At 42.9% G+C, this 16,597-nt stretch overlaps 1 protein-coding gene across 3 annotated transcripts in view; it reads right to left on the reverse strand.

Annotated features, from left to right (window-relative positions):
• The window catches only part of AIMP1 (aminoacyl tRNA synthetase complex interacting multifunctional protein 1), a 50,426-nt gene that overhangs the window by 5,339 nt on the left and 28,490 nt on the right, over positions 1-16,597 (reverse strand). For all 3 annotated transcript variants that reach the window (XM_066573898.1, XM_066573897.1, XM_066573899.1), the window contains 2 exons: positions 12,851-13,056; positions 1,952-2,120 (listed from right to left, as the gene is read on the reverse strand). In XM_066573898.1, the coding sequence (XP_066429995.1) occupies positions 1,952-2,120; positions 12,851-13,056 (375 nt within the window). The remainder of the gene's footprint in view (positions 1-1,951; positions 2,121-12,850; positions 13,057-16,597) is intronic.

Below are 16,597 nucleotides of genomic sequence, written 5' to 3' on the forward strand. Positions count from 1 at the left end.
ATGCAGGTGTTCAGACCGATGAAACTACAACTTTCGATTGGCTGCAGTTGTCACCTGACGTCCGCTATCAGCACACACCGAAGTGGTCTCCAGAGTTGCTGCACAGTCTCCTGGGGAGTGAAGAGGCAAGGATTGCTTTTCTTGTTATTTTATGGCGTGGCCAGATGTTTAATTTTTTTTTCCCCCTTTAAAATCAGACCACCTCTTTAAATTAGTGTCATAGACAAGTTCAAAGCTACTGTTAGGGAAGAGGGAGGGCCAACTAAGCAATTGTCCAGGGCCCCCACTGATACTATGGGTGTGCTGCCTAAAGACCCTGTGAATGATGGAGTAGAGCACTGCAGAGTCCTATCACTTCTCCCTGCACTCGTCTCTATGATAAGACCTGACACCGGCTTGTGTTTTGGAGTCGCTGCAATCTGAATTATTAGCTAACAAGGGCTTGTTCTGCACCTCATTAATCACACCAGTCTATCCTGGGCTATGAAGGGCGCTGGAAAGGTTTTATGACCGATTAACCCTCCATCCTCACATTACACCAATATGAAAAACAGACAGAACTTTAGTGGTTGCGGGAAAAGTAAAAAAAAAAAAAATGGAAATAATGTCTATGCTAATTCTACAGACAGATGAGAGGGAGAGAACATGTGCCTTGAGGCTTGTACCACGGATCCTATAAGACCCTAACCAAGCTCCTGAACACTCAGTGCTGCAGATCTCTTCACACCATCCTCTGAACTGAGTGGATGTGATTGTGCTAACAGAATTTTTCAGCATTTACCACCTTTCTTGTACTCTTACCCGGGGTCACACTGTCTAAAACCACTGTGGCCATGTGAACACCAAACCTCTCCAAAAGTTGTGATATTGCAAGTGTGCATATAAATAAATGGCCATATAAATGAAGCAGAACAAAGTTAGTGGAATGCTTTAAAGGATTTCCCCCACATGTGATCCCTAGAAGGCGCACAGATCAACACTGGAAAGGAACTGAAGTGACAAGGGTGGCAAACTTCAATTTAACTGCTTTACAAAAAAAAAAAAAAAACGTACACGACCCTAATGTGTATTTACGCTGTTAATAAACAGTTTGGCCTCAGTAATGTTTGATTCTGGTTATTTAAAGCTTGTTTTGTTTAACATTCCTTGCCAACTATGAATCTCCTGCATGTTTGAGAGAGGCACTTCTGTAGCCAAAATGTATTAGAAACATCCTATATACATTAGAGTCTGTATATCAGGCGGTGTTGTGCCTCCATTAAATGACTTGTTTTAAAGCCAACAATCTTGGCTTTAAAACAAAACTGGAATGGGGTTTGTAGTCAACAACACAGTCTGAGATACAGGAGGTTGAAGTGGGAGAGAAAGTGTCAGGAACGTACCTGCAGCTCTCATTCCGGTTATTCCCAACTGTGTTTCTACAGGTGATATCTCAGGCTGTGTTGTTCCTACAACATCGATCACGTTCTTGTTTTAAAGCCAATCTTAAAACAATTCCTGTCTAGTCTCTCCATCTTCTACAGAGCCTGAGATTTTAGTTCATGTCATCACTCCTCTTCCTTATAAGAGTGCATACTTGGGGGTCATTAGGTTCCTTCAGAAAAGTTATAAGATGTGTAGTTTCTCAGCTAATCATCCCTCTGCACAAACAATAGCAGCTGTGGCTCCCCTGCATGCCAACATCCAGTCCTAAATATACAGGCTTTCAAATAGGAATCTCAACTTATAACATTTATTTTTTTAGTGCAATATCATCATAACGAGCAGCTCCTGCGCTGGCGCTTCACACTATACTACCTGGTCGCTCATTTGCTTGAATGGGCACCGTATAATACCACCTTTTCCACTGCAGTGCCCACTGCAGGAGAAATGTACAGAGAGGGCACGGGCAAAAGTGACATATTCTGTTGTTTTCTAGAAAACAACTTCCTTCCATCTTTTTAAAAGTTACCTGGGAAGCCCTGAAAGGTAATTCTATCCCCCGGAGCTGCTCCACTGGGGGGATCCAATATTTCCACTTTCTCCGGGGAGCTGGCACACATGACCATGGCTTGAGAGAGAATTCCTCTCATTTTGGCAGGTTTGAGGTTACACAGCAGCACCGCCATCCGATTCTGCATCTATAACATAAAGACAACGCGGTTGATCACTAGCATCTTTATACGAGGGTTGGTAAGCAATACAGAAACACTTCCTTAAAATCCACAAACTGGTAAAGAAAAAACAAAAAACCCCACACAAACTGGTAAAGTTGGTCATTAAAATAATGGAGATAAAGTGATACGAAGTCGATTATAACGTACAAGGCTTTTAAAATGGTTCACAAGACATTAAGGGTGGCTTCACACAAGCGTGTTTTTGTGCATGCATACGCACGCACAAAAACACATGTCTATTACATCCACTGCATTCCCTGTGGTGTGTGCACATGTCCGTATTTTACAGGCGCCTGCAAAGATAGGACATGCGTGCACCATAGGAAATGCAAGCATTGCCTTTAATGGAGCCGCGGCTGCTGCCGGCGGCTCCACTAAAGGCAATGGTCTGCCAGCACCCCTGAATTGTTTTTAAGGCAAGAGCTTTAAATATAAGCGCTTCACTGGAAAAACAGCCATTTAAGGGCGAGCACCCACTGGCGTTTTTTCACCTGCGTTTTGCGTTTTTCCTGCACAGGCATAGAGATAACATGTGTTCCTGTCCACTGGCGTTTTTTTTGCGTTGCGTTTGCGTTTTTAACATAGGAACTGTCAGTTGCATATGTGTCCTTATTTTTCTCCATGGAAACTAATGGAAAAGCCGCGAAAACGCTGTGAAAACGCCGCAAAAAACGCCGCGAAAACGCCGCGAAAACGCTGCGTTTTTCCCCCGCGGAAAACGCAAACGCCAGTGGGTGCTCGCCCTCAGTGTAAAAAAAAAAAAAAAACTTACCTGCCTGCCGCTGCGGTTTCCCCCGCAGGGATGAATAACACATCTGCTGCATGCATCCCCACGGGCAAAGAATTCCCTACCGCAGCTGTCACACATGACAGCTGCAGTAGGGGATCCAGCTGCCGGCACCCCATAATTGTATTTCCGGAAAGGGCTTTAAATATAATTCCTTCCCTGGAAAACAAGGCAAAGTAGTTTTAAAAATAATAAAAACCACATACTTACCTTTCTTCAGCTGCTGGGGCTCAGCTGCGTCCTCTTTGCGCTGTCACCGGCTCTGCAATGCAGTTCTTTCAGCAGGCGGGGAATTACAATCCCTGCCTGCTGAAAGAGCTGCTTGGGAATGGCTGAGGCGCTCAGCCAATCACACAGAGCTCTCAATGAATGAATGACAGGCGAGTGCTGTCACCCATCAGCATCTAGCAGTGTGATTGCAAGGTATCAATGGCAGCTGGAAATCTGACAAAGGCCTCCATGTCTGCCATGTAACTCAGCCTATTAAAACTCTCTTCCGGAAGGCTGGGGGCCAGCCCCTACCCCATGTTCAAATAGTTCCCCCCTCCCATTACTAACACACCTTAGACCCCTCCTACCCCTTTTCTCTTTCATGATGTTACAAAGTTTTAGAATAAGACGATCATAATAGTTTACTAGAAGCAACTACAAGTGTAATTAGCAGGGGTGGGTGGGATGAAAACCTTTATTAAGTACAAGCAAGAAGTTTAATGAGCAAGAAAGCAACGGAGGCTGTTGAAATGTTTTTGAAAATGATTGTACAACTGAGTATTGAAAATTAATAAAAACACGTTTAAACACAAAAAAAAAAAAAAAAAAAAAAACTCTCTTCCGGCAAAGTCTTAACAGGCTGCTGTCACAGGATTAGTAGAATGCACTACAGAAGTAATACAATGTATTATCCTAACAACTAAACCATCACATCCTTCAGATCCCTTGTTGAAGCCCATTGTTAAACTTTTTTTGAACTTTGATGCCATTTAAGAAAAAAAAAAATCCATTAAAAAAAAATAAAATAAAAAATGCTTTTTCTCCCAAATGGACAAAACATCGAACAACACTTTATAAAAAGCAACACATTATAGGTATTAAAGGGTTCGCAACGACCCAGACAACGAAACTATTTTGTTATTTAATCGCAGAGGGTAAACGCTATAAGAATAAATTTTAAAAGCCAATGCCAGAATTGCTGGAAGAGAAGGTGAAGAAAAAAAAAAAAAAAAAAAAAGCACTGCATGCACGCTTTTTATTCTATCCCAAAACCAGCCAGCTGGGCGGAAAGTTATTATAGTCAATGGGGTCCGCCGAGCGCTGTTGGGTTCTGTCCAGAGATGGAGCCCTGCAACTGTGGGGATTCCTTTCCCACTTTCCGAATGGAGCAGGAAAGCGGAATCCCCAGCGCAACTGTGAAAGCACCTAGATGTGGAGGGCAGAAATCACAATTTATATATTTGAGGTATTCTGGTCAAAAACCATTTATAATCTACACCCTGGAAGCAGCGGCGCATGAACACCAGGCCACTTCTTGACCCCCAGAAGGCAAGAAGGAGTGACAAACATTGCAATGCTGCTCCATCCACATAGCCGACCATAGCGTCAACCGCTCCATTCATAACCCTATGCAAACTGCTAGGGTATCGAGCGCATACAGTTCACTTGAGGATACGCTAGAAGTACATAAAAGTAAGAACAGTAATGTATCAGGTGATGCACCTTTAAATGTAATCTAAAGGCATCGAGCTTTATTATTTCTACATCGCGGAGATCCATAAAGATTTATTAGTGAAGAACGAGTCTACGGGAGAAAGCTTTACCATACTCAGGATGGGGCTAAGCACATAATCCATCTTACATGCATAAAAAACGTGTCAACAAATTGAAAACACAAAGTCTTGTATGTGCCCAAATCCAATCACTGTAACAATGTTAAATTTTTCAGCACATGTTCGGAGAAAATCCAAAAAAGCCAAAATACACAGAAAACAGGTTTGGGTTGTATCGATCCAGCCAGTCACTGTACTTTCATGTTCTTCCTGCCAGAAATAAGATATAGCTGCGTTTTATTATACAGCCGAAAGAAAACTTCCAAAACATCTGAATGAAAATGAGTCCTTCCTCTCCGTGTAACCCAATCCAAAGTTTACGATGGCTCGCAGCAGGAATATTTCCCTTGAAGTTATTTTCGGAAGGAAAACCAATTCACAGCATTTACCTACTGCTCTCCTCAAGGCAGGAGAAGACATACGGGAAAGTGAGAGGTTGCCAACACTTAAAGGAGACCTACCAGAAGAAAACGCAAAAAGCCCATTAAATTTACATTCACATGTGAAAAACGGTTTTTAATTCTTTTCTTCTATGCCTGAAATATGAACGCTTGACGTTCCAGGCCCGGAGCCAGGTTCAAGGCATTCGCTTTACAATGCCTGGTGCAAGGTTGTCAGGAGACGCCGTTTGGATCCGAATCACTAGGTGCAATTGTCACTGTTCGCGCCGGGTAGGCACTTTTGTATTTGGTGGCAAGAGCTGTACCCAATAGAAATCGGCCTGTCATCGAGGTCACTCTTCAACCACAGATTTACTATACATTTCTTAAAAACAGGCTTTACCTGTAAAAGCGGCATTGAAACACTGAGGTAATTCACTGGAAAACCAGTTGTGGTGTTATTTGGTATGCGGAACACTGAAGGGTACATGAACGCAAATTAAAATAACCCCAGATAACAGATGGGCAAGGCCGGTTACACATCTGGATCGGAACCTCCTAACGGAGGTGCAGGCACAGATCTGGCCAACAGCCCGTCAACTGGGTGGAAAGCGGGTGGACCTCATTATAGTCAACAAGGTCCACCCGGAATTGTTCAGTTCCATCCCGAGATGAAACCATTTGACCGCAGGGATCCCCCGAACGGAGCAGGAAAGCAGAATCCCTGTGCACATGTGAAACCAGTAGTTTAAAATCTGCCAACTTTGTGAGGTTTCCTTGTGCAATAGTGCTAAAAATATAACAAAGATTTGTGTGATCGAGGAAAACCATCCAGCAAAAAGGGATCATGCACAAGTAAACAAGTAGTCAAAAGGGGTCAAAGGGGGAGGTCAAGAATAGTTTCAATGACCCCTTTTGAAACCATGGTGATCTATCTAATATGCCTGATGCACTACTCATTGTAACTTAGCATGAATGGGCTATAACAGACCATTTCCAGCGCCATTTGTTAAGAGAAACGGTAAGGCAAGACTCCAGTGGGCAAAACATCACAAAGGTTGGATGATGGAGCAGAGGAAAGACATCAGCTGGTCAGGCTGATTTAACTGGTTCCTGGTCAGGTATCCCAACGAACCTGTTCTGGGAGCACACAGGCGAGAGAGATGTCGAGCTCGGCAATGTGTGTTTTACCTATAAATGCAAAGCAATTTTCAAGTAAAAGCGTCTTGCATCGCTTCTGTGAAATTCCAATCCTCACATGCGATAGAGCTCAGAGCTCTCATTGTACGGCATGCAAGTCATGCAATGTCTTTACGGTCATATGGAGATCAATTGGCGATGTGTTCCGAGGAACTTGAAAAGATGGAATATGCTACAATTTATTTCCTCGCGGAATCACTGTGAGGGAAAACACCGCTCGTGTCCTGGTGCCTGTGGGCGGATGCCATGACAAACTGCAGTGGTTCTGGACCACTAAATGGGTATCTCCAACAAAGTGGCCATTCGGTACATAATGCCTTTAATTAAAAGCTCTTCTGAGTCTGGCGGGAGTGGAAGCTGCTAGAACCGCAAATTTATAGCCAACACTTCAGCGGCTTTGATTTAGTGAATGGCGAGATTTCTAAGAGCCCAGAGCTCAGTAATCAAATAGTCCTCGTCTTCCACTAAACATAAAATAGAATAAAGAAAGAAAACAGACGCGTTTTCACCTCACTGGAAATTCTTGGGTGCACAAAACAAAAGACCGGGACAGAACAGGCTTTAGTATCCAGCCAGATCCCGAGCATCTCCGAGATGGAAATTACTGATGGCTTCATACAACACAGCGCCAGGTTTTCTTAATTGCATTTCACTGGGAATATCAGTATATAAACGCTAATCACCCTGCAACAACTAAACAAGATTGGTTACAAACATGCCTAAATACATAGATCTGTGCTTCATTTATGGCTTAGAACTAGAGCGGGGCAATTAATTGAATTTGCTCAATTGCCATTTTTAATGCAGTGCGGTTATGCTGCATTTAGATGGAACAACTTTCATTTAGATACGAGGGGCTGCTGATAAGTCTTTGGTTTTGTGTTCTTGTTTTGTTTCTATGGTAACGAATGTTACATCACATGAAAGCCTTATGTGTCTAATATATGTTTTCAAAATTTAGTGTTTGTAGCTTATGGCAACAGTGATCTAGGCACGCGGGAAAACTAAATGGGGGAGTCTAAGGCGATATTCACAGCAAATGAGAGCAGAGGAGTTTAAAAAATTCTTGTTTCTGCAAGGAAAGTCCGCGAAGGATATTCATGGTGATATGTCGCAGACATTGGGGGATCAATGCCCTTCATATTCTACAGTTAGGAACTGGGTTACCAAATTTAAAACGGGCCCCTTCAGCACCAATGATGAGGAACGTTCTGGACGACCGAGTGAGGTTGTTGTTCCGGAGATCGTCGATGCTGTGCACAACCTCATACTGGGGAATCGGCGAATTGCAGCTAAAGGAATAGCAGACATCATGGGGATTAATTATGAACGTGTTTGTGTCATTAGCCATGAACATTTGAACATGAAGAAGCGATCTGCAAAGTGGGTCCCCAAATGCTTGACAACAGATCAGAAAAACATGCGAGTGAAAACTTCCCAGTCCATTTGCGTTTCCGGACTGATAAGAACTTCTTGGATCGACTGGTCACTATGGATGAGACCTGGATTTATTTGTATGACCCTGAAACCAAGGAGCAGTCAAAAGAGTGGAGGCACAGTGGTTCTCCTGGCCCAAAGAAGTTCAGGGTGCAAAAATCAGCCACTAAGGTGATGGCGTCTGTGTTCTGGGATAAGGAGGGCGTTCTACTAGTGGGCTACCTTCAAAATGGTTCCACCATCAATGCAAGGTATTACATTGAACTTTTGGACCAATTGAAGGCAGCTCTGAAGGCCAAAAGGCACGTCAAGCTGTCCAAAGGAATCTTGTTCCTGCAAGACAACGCCTCCGCTCACACTGCACAAGCGACCACGGCAAAACTGGTGGAGCTAGGCTTCCAGCTGGTTGACCACCCACCTTATTCACCAGATCTAGCTCCTTCCAACTATCATCTGTTTCCAAACCTGAAGAAACACCTCAAGGGGACCAAATTTCCCACCATTTCTGATGCCATGGCTGCTACGGATGACTGGTTTGAGGCTCAACCAAAATACTTTTTGCAAGGCTTACAGAACTTGGAATACTGATGTAAGAAGTGTGTTGACATCAGTGGAGAGCATGTGGAATAAATGTGAAGTTTCATCTTCTAATCTATCTCGTTTCTTTCTGGGTAAAGCCAAAGACTTATCAGCAGCCCCTTGTAATTGTTCAGTTTAAGTGCAACCAACGACTGAACGACGAGTGAGTTTTGTTCGGCATAAAACTCTTCACCGGCTAGTGCACTTCTGATGACGATTATCCGTTTAGTCACATCCGACCTTCGATCACGCTACGGATCCACGTTCTCCGCGCATTTCTGTCTTTCCCCGCTTCTTTCAGTTTCGCGATTGACATGTTTGTGGTGGCCTTGATTGTATCTAGCCATCTTGTTCTTTGTCATCCTGATCTTCTTTCCACTGACCTTGCCAAGCATCAGTACTGTTTCCAGTGAGAAAGCGCGCACCACGTGTCCAAAAAAAAGAGAGACGCTGTTTGACGATTTTGTCCTCTAGTGGTGTTTTTTTCCCGGTTTGACGCGATAGAACACTACCGTCTAGTGCAGTTTAAACACTGATCACTCATAGGAATGTAAAACGCTGCATGAGAACTTCACAATTCTCAACGAGACTGTTCTGAGAGACACAGCAAACTTTCTTGTGACGCCATGTACGGATGCATCATCCTGGAGGAGCAGGACTACTTGTGCAACCCGATTGCAAAACTGGAGAATAATCAGTCACAGAGGATAAGGAGAGCGGAACTGTCTGCGGCCACCACTTCCAAGACTATCCTCTTCTTGGATGCGGTCAGGTTAAGTGATAAAGTATTTGATGACAAAACCAGGAGTAGATTAAAAAAAAAAAAAGTGTAATAAGTAGTATTTGTCCATCATATTCTATCTTCTTTTATAATTCACACCTGATTTTGGGTTAAAAAAAAACTAAAGATTTACTGCAGTGTGACCGCACTCTTTGGGGGTGCCTTGCTATTGCCTCTCCAGCACACCTGTTGTCACTTTCACTTGCACCGGCAGAAGTGATTCCCAATTGCTTATGCTTCCTAACGGGACAGATTGACATCCATGAAGTATGGGGTTATGTTATGACGCATCAGACTGAATTCCTACCCAGCCAAAATCGCTTGTGGCCGAATCATCCTCCAGCGATGACAACCAATGGTCATACAATCTTGCCGGTAATGTCAGCCACACGCGTTTTTTGCTGTGAGGGAACGCAGCTTAAAATGTTCCTTTAATTTTTTGAGCGGGACATTTTACATTTAAAACAAAAATAAAAAAAATTAAAAAGTAAAAGTAGTTAAAGCATCACGAAAAATTGGTAAACTTGAATCAATGAAGAACTACCAATCTCATGTACTTGCACCATTTAGATGGTTACTACTCTATATGTTGCATACATTTCTTTTTTTATTCATTCTAGTATTTCCAGGGCAATTCTGCCAATATAATACGGACCATCTGGAGATTGACTTTGGTCGGCCATTTTGCTCGCTAAGAAATTGCTTTTCCCGGTGTCTCTCTAAGTTTGCAAGCTGAGCAGTTCAACTCACCTCCAGGAAGCTCGTGGTTAAAGGGAATGTTAAAAACCAGGGAGAAAATTTACTTCTTTAAGCCCTACCACTTCAGTCAGCATTTGGACTGCACATACGAGCAATAAAATGCTCCATTTTCCCCCTAGCTGGAAAATGACTTTCCTTGATAGATACCTTACTTCCAGTATTTATAGCAATGATGAAGATATACGACTATAAAATGTAATTGACCAGATGTTTTATTTTTCTATTGTTGTTTTATATCTGTACTTAGGAGCACATGATTCACATCAAGTGCAGTTTTTCTTCTTATTTCCCAGGTGCTCCTTATTATTTATGCATGTATTTATTTTAAAGCTCAAGCAAGCATCAGAGACAATTATCTAATTACTTGAATGACTTGGCAGCCCACCGATCCTCCCTGCTGCACTCCGAGGGATATTGATCAGCAGTTTGTAATCGTTCCCAAGGTTAGCATTAATCTTGGCACTAAGGATGTAGTCATAAAAGACCGGTCTCCGAGGAAAAAATGAAAAAAGGGAAAATAGCCTTCAAATTAGATCCTATTCTTCCCCCATTCGAAGGTTCATAAAACAGGGATGAAGCGCATGCAAACCTAAAATGCATGAACACTGGGTTCATACAGAAAAATAAAGTGCATATATTAGTTGTAGAAAAAATAAAAAACAAGTCTTTACAATTTTAGTGGAAGGGGATAAATGTTTTCTATGGCAAACAGTTTATCATTGCAGCTGTTGAAGCAAAACAGGACATATGCGAAGACCCACCCTGATGAATCCCACCATATTAATGAGATACAATGTAGTTGTAAACGTTGTATACTTAAGAGTGATTTTCTATTTGCATTGCGTATTTAACGACCTAAACAATGATTTTATGCATTCTTGAAGGATTGCTCAAAAGTAGGATTTTTGAATGGAAAAATGGCTTATTCTGGGGAGGACCACACAAGCTACAGAAAAGAGAGAACTGGAAATGTATTTACGAGGAGGCTGCGCTCAGCCAAGAGGCTGGAGAAATGTATTTCACATGATGGAATTTCTGTATATTAGCTGGTGCGGATACACAGGGACAGCGCCAGGTGGATGTGGCCCCTTGTCACATTGTCTCCCAAGCCCCGTGGACCCCCGAGAATTGCCAAGGTTTGGATTGCGTTGATGGTGCCATGGAAGATACATATGGTACTTAGGTGGAAAATAATTCCGTACGCCTCAATTTTCTTCTGCAGGCATCACTAACGTGTATTTTTTAGCTTTGGGTGAAGCTTCTAGAATCAACCTTCGAGTTCTGGCTTTGGTGCTAACGCACCAGTGACAGACAATGCAGGGTCTTCCTATGCTTCTTCACAGTAAAGACTTGTGGCCCTGAACTTCAGGAACTAAAAATTACATTTATAGGGCTTTTTTTTTTCTTGCAAAAATACACAAAGTGGTTTAGTCCATAGGGGGAGTGTGTGTAGATCTGTAATGGGTGGTAAGGCTCTGTGCAGGAAACCCTAAAGGCACCTTTCCATGGAGCTACTAGCATTCAGATAGTCGCTCAGAAGAGTCGTTGAAGCACAAATGACAGTTGTTTACATACGAACTTTTCTCCAGATGACTTGATTAATTAGCCATTATTGTTGGTAAGCTGAAACGACTTGTGACTTATTGCTGGTAACACGGCTGGTGCCATTTTTTACATCAGATGACTATAGATTGAATTTGCACTTCCGAGCGATTACACTGGTCAACAGGATGTTTTCTCTCATGCATATAAAACTGGGACCGAGGAAACCATTTGTAAAAGCAATGGATAGAAAATCTGCAGCATTTATGCCCTTAAAATCTAAATTTCCCAAAGTTAGTGGTGCAAAACTGAAAGAAGTTTTTTTTTTTTATAGGACCACAAATAAGATTAATGATGGATGAAAAATTTCAGGAACGGTTAAATCAATCAATTGCAAAAAGAAGCCAGATAGTCACTCAAAATGGTCTCCTTTTCTTGGAAATCATAAATCAGAAAAACATTGTGATCTGGCGAGTGACCTTGTGTAATCACACAAAGCTACAGGATGCAATATGCCCTTAAAACTTCCACTTCTTGGACTCCCACCTGGACCACTTCCCAGAAAATCTTGGGGCTGTCAGTGACCGGCAGGGCGAGCGTTTCCATCAGCAGATCTCTACGATGGAACAGGCAAGCGGACTCTCTGTAAGCCGGTTGACTATTGCTGGACCGTCGAGAGCCATCACAGAAGCTAAATATTCCCGAATATCAAAAAACCTTATGGAAAAATGTTGACTTTTTTTATTCAGGAGGTGAAATACTACTATCCCGCCAGAAATCTCACGGTTTTGTTGCAGTGAAAAAACGCAAGATTTCCACTGGGAAAGCGCAGCTTCAAAACCTGTGGCACTTAGCCGCGGGTTTTGGAGCAGCTTGGCCGCATGCTTTTCCGTCGCGGCCGGCTCTCCCATAGAGAGGAGCGCAGCCGCAACAGAAAAAAAAAAAAGACATGCTGGGGCCAGTGAATCTACGCCGCAGCGCTGGCTAATGCCGGCTTTGCCACGACGGATTGGCTGTCCTATGTGGACAAGTTTTTTGACGAATCTCATCCACATGGCTGACTAAACTTGAGAATAGCGGCTGCAGGTGGATTTTCCGCAGCGAAATTCCACACGGAATTTATGTGGCAAATCTGCCCAGTGTGAATCCAGCCTTAAATATTCTTGTGAAAGAGAAAAAGGTTTGTTTTGTAGGCCGTGTTATTTGGCCGATAGTGACTCTGCAAACAAGGGTGTGAGAAACCAATAAGGTTTAGGGCAAACAAGCACCCAGTCCTCAGTAAGGGGTTTGGTGGTCACAAGCATCAGAAGGAATCCCCATTGTAATCTTTGATATCTTTATATACACCCTGGGCTCTGCATAGCTATGAGTTTATACAGGAGAACAATTCATCAATCACTATATACCTGTTCTATAGGAATATGCTTCACAAGGCCACTGACAACAGTCCTCGGAGATGCTTCTCCTACATCTACTTCTTCTACGTACAGGGAGTCAGCATCCGGATGTTTCTTGGCAGAGACAATACAGCCAACACGCAGGTCCAATCGGGATACATCCACAGGTCTTGCTTCATCATCTGCTGGAGCCGATTTCTTCTCTTTCTTCTCTCCTTATTATAAAAGGGAAAAAAAAGAAAAAAAGTTATGCAAGAGGTTTCCAGGAAAGTATTTTTTGGGGAAAAAATATCCCCAATGCATTGATGAGGATTTTGTAATTATCCTGGATAGTGCAGCTATTAGGAACATAAGGCACGCATCCCGAGAAGTTATAAATTAGCACTGAGCAAGTTTTACTGAAAGCCCACACATGCATAAAGTATGTACTTGTGGTCAGATACTACATATATGCCAAATACAAACATTTGCAGACGGCCTTAGGATATGTGCACAAGTGACGTATATGCTGCACACTTGTGGGAACCATCTGCACGGTCGTACCGGGCTGTACAGGCCAAGTAGCTGAGATTTCAAGAAGTCCCAACCACATGCTGTGGGAATGACTGCAGTGTAAACTGGCCTGCGGTGTGGATCTGAAATCTGCAGGTCGAATAATGGTGTGGATTTTTAATGCGGATTTCACTCTTTCAAAGGAGATATCAAAATCCGACATATGCGGATTTCAATGAATATTTGAAATTTGCAACAATGTGTCTCATTTCAATGTAACCTAAAAAAAAAAAAAAAAAAAAAGATCAAATACAGCCAGTATGGCAATCTGCAGGAAAGTTCGGCCATAAATCATTCCTTGATTTTCCAGAAACACAATTCAGGACACGTAACAGCAAATTCTCAGTTAATGAAATATGCAAATCCCCTCCTGCATACATCACACCTTATTTTATTCTCCCAAGTGTAGTAAAATCTGGAAATGTGACTTCTAATCAAGGGATAATACAATTAGCAACACTTTGAAGACTCAAAGACCTTGCTTATGATAGCCGGAGGCTCTAATGACAGCAAGACCCCGGGATCAGCAGAACACCCGCACATAGAGATGTACAAACATTTCTTCTTGGTAGTAAGGTCATTGGACACAGCAGGAAAACAGGCTAACAGCACTGACGAAGCGTGCAAATTATGGATATATGTGTTAAATGTGAGATTAAATCCCAGATCATCAGAATCATAGATGTGACCAATACTTCATGCAAACACAGTCAGGTTTTCAGAGATATTAATCTAACTTTATATGGTGGCCTGCAGTCAGAATCCGGACTATAGATGCCATCTGTCAGGACCCCGGAGACCGGCTGTTATACCTATAGATGCACCGGAAGAGGGCAGGGTCTACCGCGGAGAGCCGAACTGCTGCCTGGGTCTGGTACACAAGGTCCCGATGCTGGACGTTGTGAGTTTAGGGTTCTGATCTGGGGTCTGAGCGAGTTTTAGGGGTCTTTTGCCTTTTTTCACTAACAAATAATCTTGCTGTAAATAGTTCTACAAAGTCTGTGAAATATTAACCCTTTGCAATCCAATTTTGGATTCAGGGTTTCCTAAGTTTTCACTTTCTGCCATTATGCTAGAGTCAGTACTGCGGTATGGGACATGTTGGAGAGGCCCCTAACAACAGAGTGGCCAGTAATCTACAGCGAGAATACCCTGCCGGACATCTTCCGACATGGGAGCTTTACAGCCTATAATCAGAATGTTTTTGGATGTCAGACAATGGATTGGAAACAGTTAAGGCTGGGTTCACACGGGACGGATTTGCGGAGGAAATTCCATGCAACAAATCTGCCCACGGCTCCTAATCCCGGGATTAGCCAGCCATGATCTCGTCCACATGGGGCGGCCAATCCTTTGCGGCAAACCAGGGCAGAACCGGCACGGAATTGACAGCTGCAGCATGTCAATTCTTTCTTTTTTTTTTCAGTTGTGGCCTCACTCCCCTGTATGGGGAGAGAAAGCAGCAACGGAATACCGGCGTCCAAACCGCTCCAAAACCCATGGCGAAATGCTGCGGGTTTTGAAGCTATGGCTCTCTCGCAGAAATCTCGCAGCTTTTCGGTGCGGCCAAGCTGCAGGATTTCCCTGCTGTGGGAACCCAGCCTAACAAGTCGATGTCTTTACTGCTAGTATTCAGCTCGAACCTTCATTTAAGGTCTTATGCCCACGGACATGTGCAGTGTAATTTTATTTATTTATAATGCCCCGCTATGAAAACGCTGATCATACACAATGTGGACAGCATATACATTTGCATATGGACAGCATTTCATATACTGCCCATACAGATGTATAGGGCTCACAGTGTGTAGTACGCAGAGAAAAAGCATGTTGCGATCCGTGCGTATGGATATGCAGTGTCTACACGCTGATGTGCATGGATCAATGAAAGTCTATTGACCGTGTATCACCTGGCCATATAACGTACACGAATACGCAGTGAAAACACGGTCGTGGACATGAGCCCTAAATACACCCTTTTGAAAATGGTTAGCAGCTTGAGCAGACAATGTCTAGAACAATAAAAAGGTATTTTAGCTACATTTTAATGAAAAATGCCCCAAAAGCAGCAAGCATAACTAGTGGACATTTTTACGCACCTTGTCCCAATCTTGCCTTCCTGTCTGAGCTTGTAGGGACAGAGGTGTAAAGAAAGATCACTTTTCTTGATCCCGAGTTCATGCATAGAAGAGGCCCTGGTCTGCTACAGTAATACCCGTGGAGCAGCTTCATATTCCGCTAATGAATCCCATGAAGAGAATATATAGTAGAAGTTCTCTTTAATGCACATGACTGCAAAAGCTAAAATGCAGAATTTAGCCAAAAGACAAGCAAACTGCTTGAGAGCTTTCCAGTTAAGCCTCCCTCTTGCTGTGTGCTGCTTCAGCATCCAACACAAGCGTCAAATATAATTACAGCGGAATAAAACAAATTGATAAAAGAACAAAAGTTTAGCTGGTTGGGATCCAATATCTGGAAATGAAACCTTATATCCTTGAGGTAAAAGTTCGGGTTTTATGAGTCACACTATGGGCCTCCAGAACGTATTAAATAAAAAAAAATGATTATATTTGAGAGTAACATAAAAAACAGGGAATTGATGGCAAAAAGAAGCGATCAGTCTATTCGGGGGGGGGTTCACAACCTGTAGTCCGCGATGTCACTCTGTGCGTCCCCCAACCATCTGGACGCAAACATGCTTATTTGTGTCTGGCTGTTCATATCTATGGTCCATGTCAGAGAGGAGTGGCATATATTAATGGTGCATTGTGTGGCCATAAATACGTAGGTTGACTCGTGTGGTACTGCAGAAAGGAGTAGATGAGGGGACTATATACATGCGTGGCATAGTAGTTTATGGGAGTAGTGAAAATAGTTATGTATTTGAGCAACTCACAAACTACAGTGGAAAGTGCCACATGCATGGTCTTCTACTAACCAGAGTGCGAAGAGGGGACCCAATTCTTCCGATAGGTAGGAGTCCTGGCAGTGAAACCAACACCTATCAAACATACTTTTGATAGGTTATAAACATCCTAGATGATAATAGCCCTTAGGACTTGTTCAATCTCACAATGTGGCTTTTGGACCATCGGCAGTTGTGCATCCCCGGTCTATCTAGTCTCCATGTTATATTGTGCCGTTCGATCTCGGACTCCTCAAGACAATTCTATGTATGTGCAAACAATCTCGTAATTGGCACTA

The sequence above is a fragment of the Eleutherodactylus coqui genome, chromosome 7 (genome assembly GCF_035609145.1).
Source record: "Eleutherodactylus coqui strain aEleCoq1 chromosome 7, aEleCoq1.hap1, whole genome shotgun sequence".
In the NCBI taxonomy this organism is placed as follows: Eukaryota; Metazoa; Chordata; class Amphibia; order Anura; family Eleutherodactylidae; genus Eleutherodactylus; species Eleutherodactylus coqui.